The sequence below is a fragment of the Entamoeba invadens genome (assembly GCF_000330505.1).
Source record: "Entamoeba invadens IP1 unplaced genomic scaffold scaff_1105074724689, whole genome shotgun sequence".
In the NCBI taxonomy this organism is placed as follows: Eukaryota; Evosea; order Mastigamoebida; family Endamoebidae; genus Entamoeba; species Entamoeba invadens.
This window is the reverse complement of record NW_004443696.1, coordinates 88,230-102,845: the sequence shown is the minus strand read 5'-3', so window position 1 is coordinate 102,845 and position 14,616 is coordinate 88,230. Positions and strand designations below refer to the sequence as shown.

Below are 14,616 nucleotides of genomic sequence, written 5' to 3'. Positions count from 1 at the left end.
TTTGAAAAGGTAATCATATTAAATCAAGACATTATTACTGAAATTATAATAAAATATCAAACATATCAAATATCATAATAGTGATTATCACAACATTGTATTTGTATCAAAAACTTAATTAATGAATTTTCAAACAAAAACACAACTAAATTCGTTGTTTGTTTTTGTTGTATATCAAGTCGTCTATGATATCAATTTATACAATCGTCTGTTATTTCAGTGTTTTTTTGACATTTTGATGTGTACAAATATATTCAACATCAATACAAATGTCAAAGACAATATACGTTTATTAATAGTGTTAATAATAGTGTAATTATAATCATATTTAGAAATTTACTAAAAAACAATAAACATAAATAACATCCAAGTCACCAATAAAGTTACAATTAAAAATTTTCAAAAAATTTCAATTTATTACTAAAACATACACAATAGAAAACATATTAAAAATATATAGTTAATTAATTAAATTTAATTTTTAATACATTTCAATTATTTCCAGTTTAAAAAGTCCAAACAACACAATTAAGTAAATAAACCACCAAATATAACAACACTATCATATAATATAAAATATCAAATTTTGATACATTTACACTCAAAACATGTTTACATGTATAACTAAACTAATATTTTAATTGATGATTTATAATTAAATAATATAACACTTATTAAAAAACAATATTTGTGGTTTTCACGAATTTACACATATTAATTAAATTAAAATACTTATTACAGTATTGTATTAAACAGAGAGATCATCATGTATAATGTAATTATTATAAATAAAATTGAAGTATATTAAATATTTAACATAAACATAACATTTGTAATCCATTCCAATATTATTGAAAATTCACAAATAATATAAAAATATAATTCGGCAAAATCAATTTTTGTTTACATTGAAAACCAAATAATCTATTTATATAAGTTTTATTTTTTTCCATCTATAGAAATGGTTTGTCCAGTAGATAGAAAAAAAGACATATATGTTATGTGGATGGGTCTTATCCAGTCATATGTCTTAAAACTTAATTTTTTATATAGAAGTCTATAAATATTCGAAAAATATTATTAGTTCAGTACATAAATGAATAATCCCGTTAATTTACAAATATTAATAATAATATACAAAAAAGTATTTTGCAATTAAAAACACTTTATATTTTCAATAGAAATTTTTACAAGTAAATCTTTCAACAATTTATTTAATAAATAGTAATTATAACAATATCAAAAATTTGTTATTAATAAGTCGATAATAAACAACGTTTTGTTACTTTTTAGTTTTTCAAACTTAAATATCAATTTTAGGTTTCATGTTTGAGTTGATATTATTGATAATATTTACCATGACATCTGCTCATTGGTGTTTAATTGAAGAAACTATTCGATGTGATTGCGGCTCTAATTATAATAAAAATGTAATATTTGAAAAAGATGGAGTAGTGTTATTATATAATTTACAATCCAATGTCATACAAATCAAGTGTTCAAATATAAAAGAGATTGAATTTAAATATGATGAAAGTGTTCATATTTTAAAAGTTTCTTTAAACTCCACCAAAGTCGTTTTTCAAAACACTAATCAAATATTTTAACGTCACAAGTTCCGTTTTTGAAATTGATTCAAAAAATGTGAAACAACTTCCACCAATAAAATTAAGTTCAATTAAAAAAGAAATAATTTGTGGTTCTACAATGCAGCCAAATTGTTTGACTTGTGTTGACAACAAAGGAGAGTTGTGTTATCGATGTGAAGATGGTTATCAAGTTTCAACATGTTCTGATGATACATTTGGAAAATGTGCCCTTCCAAACAACACAGAATGTACACCAATTTGTGGTGATAGTGGGCTTTACTTTTGGAGCCAAAACAGTGCATATGTTCCAACAAATTGCTTATTATACAACAACACAGGGTATTGTACTTCATGTTATCAAAATTATTTACTTGATGGAGGAAAGTGTTATCCCAATGCTACAAATTGTGCAACTTATTATACAAATCAATATTGGTGCAGTCAATGTAATCCGGGATATTTTCCATATTATAAAAATTGTGTTCTTTGTGGAAATATTGATGGGTGCACAAGTTGCAATCAAATGTATGTTAAATGGTGTAATTCATGTCTCGGTGGGTATTATTTAATTGAAAATAACTTTATGAAATTGTGCAAAAGGTGTCCAATTGGATGTGCAAATTATTTTTTGAGTAATGAAATAATAACATGTTCAAGTTGTGAAAATGGTTATTATTACAATAATGGTGAATGTACGGCGTGAGGTACTGGGTGTAAATTGTGTTATTCTGTTATTGGACAACTTGGGAAAACTTATTGTGATACATGTTATGATCATTACTTTAACAATGTAAATGGCGTGTGTACAATATGTAATTCTACATGTGGCAATTGCGTTTATGGAACGGGTATTTGCACCACGTGTGCTTCTGGATACGTTTTGAAAACCACATCAAACACAAAGTGTGAATTGTGCAATAATTATGATAGTAATTGTGAAACTTGCCTTGAACCGAACAGGCAGTGTTATCAGTGTGTCTCTGGAATGTACCCAAATAACGACAAACAGTGTGTGAATTGTGATTTGACTTGTAGTGTGTGTTCTAAAACAACTGGGATGTGTTCTGTGTGTGCAAGTGGATTTACAAAACCCGCATCAGACAACCAAATTTGTGACAGTTGCTCAACTGCTTTTTTTAATTGTGTTTCGTGTTCACAAACGCTTAGACAATGCCAAACATGTTCAACGGGATTTTATCCACTTCAGACATCACCATATACATGCCAACAGTGTCACTCAAGTTGTGCAAATGGATGTAATTCATCAACTGGCAATTGCACAACGTGTGTGAGTGGATATGTCCCACAACTCAATCAATCATCTCTAACGTGTGAATTGTGTTCTTCTTTTGATAACAACTGCCAAACTTGTGCAACTGATGGAACACGAAGTTGCACTTTGTGTAAAAGCACATATTACATCTCAGATAACAATAAGTGTTCAAAATGTGATGCGTCTTGTGATTACAAATGTGATGGGAATACCGGATATTGTACTTCATGTGCATCAAATTTTGTTTATATCAATGCAACTTCGAGAGTGTGCCAAAAGTGCAGTGATTTTGATTCAAATTGTATGGCATGTGCAACTAACTTCAGTCGTAGATGTATAATTTGCAACACGGGGTTTTATCCAAACGACAGTGGAAAGTGTGTTTCATGTGGGACAAATTGCACATCTTGTAATTCAGCAACCGGCATTTGCACCTCATGTTCCCCAGAAAATGTGTTTGAAGACCCCCCATCAAGAGTGTGTGTGTTTTGTAAAACGTTTGATAACAAATGTGAAACGTGTCAAAATGGTGGAAATAGAAGTTGTGTGACGTGTATAGCGGGGTATTATCCGGGTACATCAGGACAGTGTATTTCATGTGATGCAACTTGCAAAGCAAACACGTGTAATACAAATAACGGGTTGTGTACAAAATGTGTTCAAAACTATGTTGTGACATCTCCAACTTCTAAAACATGCCAAAAATGTTCAGATTTTGATTCAAAATGCAAAACATGTGCAACTGATTTCACACGAAGTTATGTTGAGTGCAACACCAATTATTATCCAATCAATGGAAGATGTGTTGCTTGTGATTAGTCGTGCGGAGGGAGTTGTAGTGGTGTGACTGGATACTGCACCGGTTGTGCATCAAATTATGTACCAACCTTACTCGATCCTTATATGTGTGATCCGTGCTCAACTTTTGATGAAAATTGCACCACTTGTGCAGCAGGAGAACGACAGTGTTCGGTATGCAAATCGTCCAAATATCCAGATGAGACAACTGGAGTGTGTAAAAATTGCAGTTGGACGTGTGATAATAGCTGTGATACATCAACAGGAATGTGCGCAAGTTGCGTTTTAAATTATGTTTTTGAGAATCCAAAATCGAAAAAATGTATTCCCTGTCAAACATTTGATGCAAATTGCGTTACATGTTCATCCGACAAAAAAAAGAAGTTGTTCCATTTGTAAAAGTAATTATTACCCAATACAAGGGCGGTGTGTACCATGTGACTACGGGTGCACTTCATGTAGTTCCACAACGGGAAAATGTTCGGTGTGTCAAACAAACTTTGTGCCTTCAACTGTGAATAACACGGCGTGTGTTCCATGTGCAGATTTTGATAAGAATTGCAAGACGTGCACAATATTGTTTGCGCGATACTGCAACGAGTGCAATGACCATTTCAAGCCTTCCCCTGATGGAATTTGTGTGAGTTGTGATCCTTCTTGTAACAACAATTGCGATCCAATTTATGGAACTTGCATCACGTGCTCACCAAATTACGTTGTCACATCGCCATTATCATACAAATGTGATAACTGCAGTGTTTTTGATCAATATTGTGATGAGTGTGCGTCAGATTTCTCAAGAAAGTGTGTGACGTGTCGAGGCGGCAAATACCCAAAAGATGGTGCTAATTGCGCCAATTGTGATTCAACCTGTGGAAATCAGTGTGATGGGAAAGATGGTCATTGTACTGGGTGTGTTACCAATTACGTGTTGTCTGCCACAAACAGCTTAAAATGTGAGAGTTGTGAGTCTTTTGATCCAAATTGTCAAACATGTTCACCGACTTTACAAGAAAATGTGTGACTTGTGTTTCTGGTTATTTTGTGTTTGAAAACAAGTGTAAGAAGTGTGACGACACGTGCAACAATCAGTGTGACAGTTCTACTGGATTTTGCACTGGATGTCAGAACAACATGGTCTTTGGTGATACAAACAAAAGCATTTGTGTTGCTTGTACTGAATTTGATTCAAATTGCCTGATCTGTGACTCATCTTTTTATAGAGGTTGTAACACATGTACAAACAGACACCCATGTTGATATTTCAACTAAAAAGTGTATACCATGTAATACTGCATGTATTCAATGTAATGGACAAACAGGAGCATGCACCAATTGTTTGCCCAATTATGTAACAAGTTTAACATCGGGTGGCTGTGAAAGATGTGATACATTGATTCTAATTGTAAATTCTGTGCTCAAAACCAAACACGAAATTGCATTCAATGCAACTACAAGTATTATCCTGTGTTAATTACTGGAGAAATGAAATGTGGTTTGTGCGACTCGACGTGTGGAGGGAAGTGTGATCCAACAGACGGTCATTGCACAGGGTGCCAAAGCAACTATGTTTTGTATCAAACAAACAATTTGAAGTGCCAAAAATGCTCTGATTTTGATGGCAACTGTGTCACATGCAACTCCAATTATGAAAGAAAGTGTACCACATGCAACACTGGATATTATCCAAACGCAGACGGGAAATGCATACCATGTGAAGCATCGTGTGCTCCCAACATGTGTAACACGTCAAATGGCAACTGTGACAAATGCACTGAAAACAAAGTTATCACAAATCCAATTTCAAATGTTTGCGTTGATTGCACTGCTTTTGATTCAAGGTGTGTGACGTGTTCACCATCGTTTGCTCGAAAGTGTGTCAATTGTGTTGCTGGTAGTTACCCACAAACCGCTGGCGATTTCAGATGTAAATATTGTGATGCCACATGTGGAGGAAAGTGTGACACGACAAATGGACATTGTACTGGGTGTAACGAATCGTATGTTCCAACAACATCAGATCCGTTTAAGTGTGAAAGTTGCCAAACATTCGACTTCAATTGTGCGACTTGTGTTTCTGATAAAAGAGAGTGTGCTGTTTGCAAACCAGGGAAATACCCAAATGATTCTTCTAAAGTATGCCAAGACTGTGACTCGACATGTAACGGAGATTGTAACACAGCAAATGGTATTTGTAACACGTGTTCATACAATTACGTTTTCAATGAACCAAAAGGAAGAAGTTGTGTGCCATGTGCTACATTTGACAGACATTGTGTGACTTGTGCTTCTGATTATTCAAAAAAGTGTGTAAAGTGTTCAAATGGGTATTACCCCGACTCAAATGGAAAGTGTGTTGCGTGCTCAACAATAACCAACAATTGCAACAATTGTAATAAAACAGAAAAAAGTTGTTTCGGTTGCAAAGACCCGTATTACCTCTCAAATCAAAAGTGTTTTTCATGTGAAGCTGGGACTTACAAAAAGACGGAGACCACATGTGACAAGTGTTACAATGCTATTTTGAATTGTAAGAATTGTGGAACAGATTCTGTTGGCAATGCGAAGTGCAACAATTGTTATCCACCATACACTTTAAGTTCAAATGGTAATAGTTGTGACCAATGTGATTCAGCTTCATATTATGACAAAACAACAAATCGCTGTGTAAATAAAAATACAACTTGTGCTGTACAAATTGAAAGCACTAAATGTGTCCGTTGCACTGATATTTATTTTGTGTCAAATGGGGTGTGTAAAAGTGCTCAAAACTGCAACAGCCCATCGAGTCTGTCACCGGCTTCATGTGATTGTTCAGACCAAATTTCGATCAATTCTGATTGTGCGTCAATTGCTTCATATTGCAAATATCAGACAACAATAGCATTAACTTCAACATGTTTAATGTGCAAAGACAGTTTTATTTTATCACCAAATGCATGTAACCAAATAGAATCAAATGAATTGTATAGAAATGGTGTGAAGTACAGTTGTTGGGATGGAAAATATATTAGTAATAACAACGTATGCGAAATGTGTCCAAATTCAGCTTTAATTTGTATTAATTATGGCAACAAAATTTACACAATAAAATGCACACCAAACACAATACAAAAAGTTGGAACAGAACAATGTATAACAGATGAGTTGTGTTTGCAATATACACATAATTACTGCTCTAAATGCAAGTCGGTGTCATCACAAATCATCAATGGAATATGCACAGCCTGCCAAACACCAAACTGCAAATTTTGCGAAGGAAACAAGTGCAAGCGATGTGCCAACGATTATTTGATGGTCAAAGAGAATCAATGCGTTTTTCAAAATAAACAAAACTGTGACAAATCGAGTGTATCTGGATGTGTGTTGTGTTCAAGTGGGTTTTATCAAGTTGACTCTTTGAACGTTGAAGGCAAATTCGATTTCTGTCTTCCAATACCCCCAACACTATATCCAAATTGTAAACGACTTGCTTTTTCTAAAAACAAATGTGTAGAATGTAACGATTTATTCAAATTGAAAGGTGGGGTATGTAAGGAATCGTTCGAAGATGAAGCTCCTGTTGTTCCACCAGAAACGGAACCCAAACTTCCTGTCTCTGTTATATCCAATTCACATATTAAATATTTACCATTTTTGAAAGGAGTTACTGGGTCCAAATGTCAAATAAGAGACAACAAAGGATGTCAACGGTGTAATGATGGATATTACGATGAAAATAATGAGTGTGTGAAATGCACCAACGATTGCAGTTCGTGTTACTCACAGACATATTGTACTTCATGTGAAAGTGGGTATTATCTTGACTCAATAAATAAATGCCAGACCCTTGGTGATTTGGGTGCCAAATGCAGTGTCGCAATTCCAACAGGTGGTGGATGTGCTATCTGTAGAGATGGATATTATAAAGTGCTTAAAGATTGTATAGTATGTGACATTTCATGTAGTTCATGTATAAGCAATACTTCGTGTTCTGTATGTGCAGATGGCTATTTCATTGTTGAGTCCGAAAGTCGCTTGTGTCAACATAACACAACAAATACAAACTGTTTAAAAGTTGGGTATTATGGCTGTGAAGTCTGTGCTGATGGATATTACTTATCACATTCGCGTTGTACAAAATGTGAGAAATTGTGCACATCCTGTATTTCACAAAATGTGTGTACAAATTGTGTATCAAAAGAATACGTTTTATATGATTCTAAATGTGTACACTACTCTAAAATACCAAATTGTATTGAGGCTACAGATTCAAAGTGTGTAAGATGCAATGGGTATAACAAACCGTCTGAAAGTGGTGACAGTTGTATTCAAACGGTAAATATGGGAGCGGCAATTGGTATTCCAATATCGATTCTACTAGTGATGATAATAATTGTTTTATTGATAGTGATTACTCTTATTGTAATATTCAAGAGGAATCAGAAGAAAGAAAAGCTCAAAGTGTGCACATACAAGATGAGTCGCTCGAACATCAAGATGTCGACATTAGTGGACAATATAGTAGTTAATAAATCCAAATTGAAGTTTGACTTAGAAACGGACGATCTTATTCCTGTTGATAAAGAGACAAAAGACTTGATCTGCATAGGAAACACTTCAAAACATAATATGAAAGTCCAATTTAGTGTTATTGAAGGGTGTGATTCATACAAAATTCGCACAGTTCCTTCCATTGTTACACTGAAAAGGGGCGAAGCCTGTGAATTTGAGATATTTATACAACCCCTTTGTACATGTAAAATAGAAGAAGACGTGATGATCACTTCACTTGATTTAACAACAGGAATTGTTGTGAACGCCAAAATAGGAATTGACACAACGACACAACAAACGACCAAACTTAATTATAAAGAACTTGATGTGATCACCAAACTTGGCGAAGGATCATTTGGCATTGTGTATAAAGGCAATTACAGAGGAAATATAGTAGCCATTAAAAAGATGAAACAAATTGCTTCCCCAAACACAGTTACAAGTAATTTTACTGATGAAAAGAAGTCACTTGATGAATTTGAAAATGAAGTGAACATGTTGGACAAATTTAGAAGTGAGTATATCGTCCATTTTTATGGCGCTGTGTTTATACCAAACAAGGTGTGTATGGTCACTGAATATGCACATTTTGGGTCTTTAAATGATGTTTTAAAACAAAGAAAAACGGATGAAATTAACACCAGAATGCGTGTTAAAATTATGTTAGATGCAGCAAGAGGAATTCAATATCTCCATGAGAATGGGATTTTACACAGAGATATTAAACCAGACAACATTCTCATATTTTCATTGGATAATAACGAACGTGTCAATGCAAAGCTGACTGATTTTGGATCATCTAGAAATGTCAACATGCTGACAACAAACATGACATTCACAAAAGGTATCGGAACACCAAATTACATGGCACCTGAAATATTAAAAATGGAACACTACAAGAAACCAGCAGATATATACTCGTTTGCGATAACTATGTACGAGTGCTTTGGGTGGTGCAATGCTTTTTCAGAAAAACAGTTCAAGTTCCCATGGAAAATTACAGAGTTTGTGACACGAGGAGAACATCTTGAAAAACAAAGTTCGATGTCTGATGAACAGTTTGGTGTCATTCAAAAATGTTGGTGTAAAAATCCAATTGAGAGAATCGAAATTGGCGAAGTTGTCAACTTGGTTAATGGCTTGATAAACAAGTGAAAATTATAATTTTATTTTTCTTCTAGTTATAAATGCAGTCATCAGAATTAAATTTTAATACAGTATAATCCGGGTTTAATTCACTTAAAATATTTTGGAACTATCGGGTTTAATTCCACTTTTTTTCAAGAAAATTATTTTAAAAGTTTTTTAAATCAAAAATAATTGATGGAATTAACTTTCGGTAGTTTCATAGTTATAATTATTTAATAAATATTTGATTCAATCAAAAACAAATGATGATGGTAAAGGCTTTTTCATCGTCTCTAAAAATAAAGTTTTTTTAACTATTTAATATAATATTTTAATTAAAATTATAGTAAATGAAAGCTTGGGATAATATTTGGTCTTATTCCGAATAAAAATGTGTCGATAATTCACCTCGAATCAGTGGAAACTGAGTGAGATGATAATCGAAAAGAAGGCACAGGCGGTCTGTTTGTGCACCCGTTTCACACACTTTCAATGTTATTTTTGGCGCGGATCCCAATGAACGCCCCGCAAGCGTTGGGGAACCACATCAGCGTCCACACAGTACGGACAAGGAAAGTGGGTGACATGGGGACGCACAAACAGTGGCTGAAAAGTGGACTTCCTTCAAAAAACACTCGCGGCAAATACTTTGTTAAGGTGGTGGTGAAACAAGTCTGTTTAAATAAAAACGAATAAAAACTCGAGTTTGTTATGTTCGTTTTTATTTATTTATTATTTTATAATAAGTAATTTATAATGTAATAGTACCGAAAAATAGTTCCAGAAACAAAAATAATGCATTTTTATTCTAAAAACAAATATTCTGATTAATTTAGGTAAAAACCCAATTATTTTACATAAATATAAACAAAAAACAAGACTATGATAATGAAACTCAAAAGTGTTGTTTTTATTATTTTTTCTTACTTCGGGTTTAATTATTTTAGAATGAATTAAACCCGATTATTTAATTAAACCCGCACTGGAATTAAACCCGGATTATACTTTTTATATTAATGTTTGATTATCATCAAAAATTATTTATAAACAATTAAATTTAAAATTGTATTTAATCTATTTAGTTTTTAATACATTAAAACATTTCAACCTATCTTTTGTTTAAAAGACTGGAGCTTTGTTTTTTTTGTTTTATATAAAAAAGTTAAAAAGTTGATGTTTTATTTTTTTATGCAGAGTGTAAAAACAATAAAAAAGGAAAAACAAGTTTGAGCTCCTTTGTGGATTTTTATTTTTGTGATTTTAGTAAAATTAATATTTAAATAAAAACAAAAATTACTAAGATATTCGAATTTTTGTTATTTCGAATTATATCTGAATGTTTCATTCCGTATAGCAATTTGCAAAGACGATGAACGTTTGTAATAAGCATTTTGTCTTTACTCAAGTGACATTTCATTAACTTGATCCACATTAATTATTGAGTGTTTGTATTATAAATATACACGCTTTCAATTGTAGAGAATAAATTGTCGTTTTTATTTTATCTAACAAGATTAACTTCGACAACCGTCGCTAAAATTAAGTTACTTTTCATTATATTCAACGTTAAACATATTACTTAATTTGATTATGACTTAAAAATTAATAAAAAACAACACAAATTGTTATTTTTTGAACTTTTGTTTTTTATGATCAATAGCATCTTTTTCATCAAAAACTCGAACAGATATTATCGTTTTGAATTTTGAAGATTTTTTAGTAAAAATGTTTTTTTACTAATATTTTTGTTTTAATAGTTCGGCAAAATAGTTGTGTTTTAATGGAAAATAATTTCTGGGAAAAATCACAAAATAAACTCCAACGTGTTAAGGTTTGTAATCAAACAAAATTCAAAAACAATCAATTAAATCGAATCATTTTTTGTTTACCAAAGTGTGTGAATCAAAACATTCATCACCAATAAATGTGACACTTGACGGTAAATCAACTTTATTTAATCTGCCACATTTCCAGAAACAACGTGATCCTAAAGATACTACACTTAATGGTATTATAACTCTGCTCAGACTACTACATTCATTGAAACAATAATCACCAAGTTTTGTGACACTAGATGGTATTACCACACTTTTTAGATTACTGCAATGAGCGAAACAAGCGCGAACAAGTACAGTAACACTCGAAGGAATTTCTACACTCGTCATACCACAATTACAAAAACATGTATCACCCAATGATTTAACACGTGGTGGTATAATAAGTTCATCTAATTTTGAACAATTTTGGAAACAATAATTATTAATAATTGTAAGACTCGATGATATTGTCACACTTCTTAAATTAATACATTTATAAAAACAATATTGACCCAATTCAGTAACACCTGATGGGATGTTTAAAGATTCTATCGAGCTTCACTTGTAAAACCCTTTCTTTTCAATTGATTCAAGTTTAGATGGTAAAGTAACATTTTCCAAATTGATACATTTATCAAAACACTGTTCACCAATAACTTGGACAATTGATGGTATGGTGAAATAACTCAAATTCGCGCATTTGAAAAAAACAAAAAATATCAATTGATGTGACATTCGATGAGATAACAACATTATTTAAACAGTTGCATCCACTGAAACAATATGCACTAAGATATGAGACTCTTTCTGGTATAACAACACTTCCTAAATTGTGACATCCGAAAAACGAATAAGAATTTATATATCTAACACTTGGGGGTATTGTTACTTTATTAATAAAATTGCAATCATAAAAACATCCAGGATAAATGGCACTTACACCAAATGGAATTTCAACGTTATGCAGTTCTTTACAATCACGGAAACACCCTTCATCAAATTTTGTTACACCTTTTGGTATTTCATTGCCAAACCTAATTCTATCATTTTTGGTATATATGACGTTTTTGAATTTGATGTTTGGATTTTTGTTCTTTTCATAAGTTGCATAAATGACTTCAAACCACACAACAATTTCATCAAAATCTTTTTTATAAGAAATTCTCTTCCTTTGTTAATGTCTTCATAGTTAACATCTTTTTCTTTTATGATAAATCCATTATCAAAATTCTCATCTTCTTTTTTTCCATAAATGAAGGATTTTCATTTTGGGAAAATATTTAAATGTTTTGTTGGTCAATGGTATTGGGTTGAAATCAAATTTGTCCGTATATGAACTGTACTTTTTGCATACATAAGTCAAATTGATAAATTCTTCAATTGTCTTAAAGTATTTTGAGACGTTTACAATGTGATAACTACCAAGTTTTGTCATCTGTTGTTATTTTCAAATAATCATAGTTTAAATTTCATCTGAAAGTGTAGTTTTTATTATAATTGTGTAATTGATAATTATTTTATTATAAAATAGTTAAAATAATTATTATATTTTTATTTTAAGTGTAAAATATTTTAAATAATAATATAATAATTTAATAATTTAAATATATATCATAAAATAATATAATATTACACACAAAAAAATGTTATTATATTTATTATTCAAAGTATTTTTAAATTGAAAATTGTCATAATTGGCTATGTTGTACACAATTTATATTATAACATAGGGATGAAGTAAAATCCATTTTACCTGTTTACCAAAAAAGAGAAAAAATTGGTAAAATATTTCTCCAATTACGATCTTAAAGATCCCTATATTTTAAAAAACATTTTTATTAAAAATCAAAAAAGTAATAACATTTTGCATTTTCATCAATTTTAATTTAATTATAAAGTTTTTCGATTTCTGCCAACATTTGATTATTATTGCAATTGATGTTAAAAAAATGAATAAAAAAAACAAAAAAGACCAAAATAATCAAACAAGAACCAATATCGTTAAATTTTTATTTTTTCAAAAAAAAACAATTCGAATTTAACTTTTGTTGTTTTTTAATAAAGTTTAACGTGTTTGATGAGAAAATATTTTTATTTCATGAAGCTGATACGTTAATATAAGTGAAAACAACATATAAATAACAAAATTTTTTTATTTTAGAATAGATAATAGAATTAATATTATTATATGACACACATTATTAAAACGATTGGCGCTTTTTGTTTAAAATAATTGATTATCATTTACTACAGAATATCATTTTAAAAATAACGACTATTCTTATCAATTAATGTAATGAAAAGAAACGTAGATTGTATGTAAGTGATATTTATTTTTTGTTTTTGGACTTATTTCAAATAAACATTATTTTCATATAATAAAAGAAATATTGTCTAGTAAAAATATGCTTTTCATGTAATATTTTTAATAAATATTGCAAAACAATGTTACTTGGCATAATAAGTCACAATTTGAAGTTATTGTTTATTTTAAAATTATGTCTGATAGATAAAATCGCAATGATATAATCATAATTATCATAATTATTATTATCAAAAATATAACGATTTAAATTCATAATTATTTTATTACATTTGTTTTGTTTTAAATATAATGTCTCAAATTATAATAAGTATTTTCAAGCGCATTTTTCAAAACAAAATAGACAGATGGATACAAATACTGTTAGAGTTAATTAATCCAAACTACAGTTAGATGTTGTACAAATGATATTTCGATATTTGTTGCTTATAAAAACAAATTAAATTAATTATGAGCATTTCTCAATGTATTTTATATTATATTGTTTTATGTAAATCCTCGATTTTTAAATAATATGTTTTTGATTTGTACCTTTTTATTAAACATAATGTTGTTATCGTTTAAGTATTTATTAAAACCTGTTTTATGCAAATTGTTTTTATTTATGATAAGTCAAAAATATTTACAATAAGATGAATATTGCCGCTCATTGTGGTAATTGTAAGAAAAAATCATTATTGAATTTTTCATTTTTTTTCAAAATGCATAAATTGTTTTAACCAAAAACATTAAAATGATATATATTAAATTATTCTTGATAAACAAAACCGAAATTCTAGAACTTAAATAGTTCTATTTGGTGAAACGATTTCACCAAATAATTTACTAAAACATAAATTTTCAGTAAAATTATTTCACCATTTTACTTCATCCCTATTATAACACACATTTACAAAATTAATACACAAATAACATCATTTTTTCTTAAAAAAATGTTTTTAAGAAAAATTATGTTTTTAAATATAATAACACTTATTCAAAAAAGAGTAAATGTTGAGTTTAATTAGTAGTGTTAACAAGTCCGTACAATGATTTTGGTAAATAAAACATAACAACAAATGTATAATCAAATGTGGTGAAAAATTAACGACAAATTATATAAACCTGCTTGTTTTTAATTTTGTATTTTTCTGTATTTAGTGTGTAATTTAT

The 14,616-nt window shown here is 30.3% G+C and overlaps 4 protein-coding genes across 4 annotated transcripts; 3 read left to right on the top strand and 1 right to left on the bottom strand.

The window, feature by feature from the left end:
* Positions 1-2,574: 2,574 nt before the first annotated feature.
* On the top strand, positions 2,575-3,681 carry EIN_423800 (hypothetical protein; the record flags this gene model as incomplete). The annotated part of the gene is made up of 1 exon (XM_004261022.1): positions 2,575-3,681. The coding sequence occupies one exon, from the start codon at positions 2,575-2,577 to the stop codon at positions 3,679-3,681; it is 1,107 nt and encodes a 368-aa protein (XP_004261070.1).
* A 322-nt stretch (positions 3,682-4,003) lies between these two features.
* EIN_423790 (hypothetical protein) lies at positions 4,004-4,684 on the top strand (the record flags this gene model as incomplete). Its single annotated transcript, XM_004261021.1, has 1 exon — positions 4,004-4,684. The coding sequence occupies one exon, from the start codon at positions 4,004-4,006 to the stop codon at positions 4,682-4,684; it is 681 nt and encodes a 226-aa protein (XP_004261069.1).
* Positions 4,685-5,145: 461 nt separating this feature from the next.
* Positions 5,146-9,351, top strand: EIN_423780 (protein serine/threonine kinase, putative; the record flags this gene model as incomplete). Its single annotated transcript, XM_004261020.1, has 1 exon — positions 5,146-9,351. One exon carries the CDS (start codon positions 5,146-5,148, stop codon positions 9,349-9,351), a length of 4,206 nt encoding a protein of 1,401 aa, XP_004261068.1.
* Positions 9,352-11,198: 1,847 nt separating this feature from the next.
* On the bottom strand, positions 11,199-12,281 carry EIN_423770 (hypothetical protein; the record flags this gene model as incomplete). The annotated part of the gene is made up of 3 exons (XM_004261019.1): positions 11,199-11,697; positions 11,828-12,131; positions 12,266-12,281. The coding sequence occupies 3 exons, from the start codon at positions 12,279-12,281 to the stop codon at positions 11,199-11,201; spliced, it is 819 nt and encodes a 272-aa protein (XP_004261067.1).
* Positions 12,282-14,616: the final 2,335 nt, after the last annotated feature.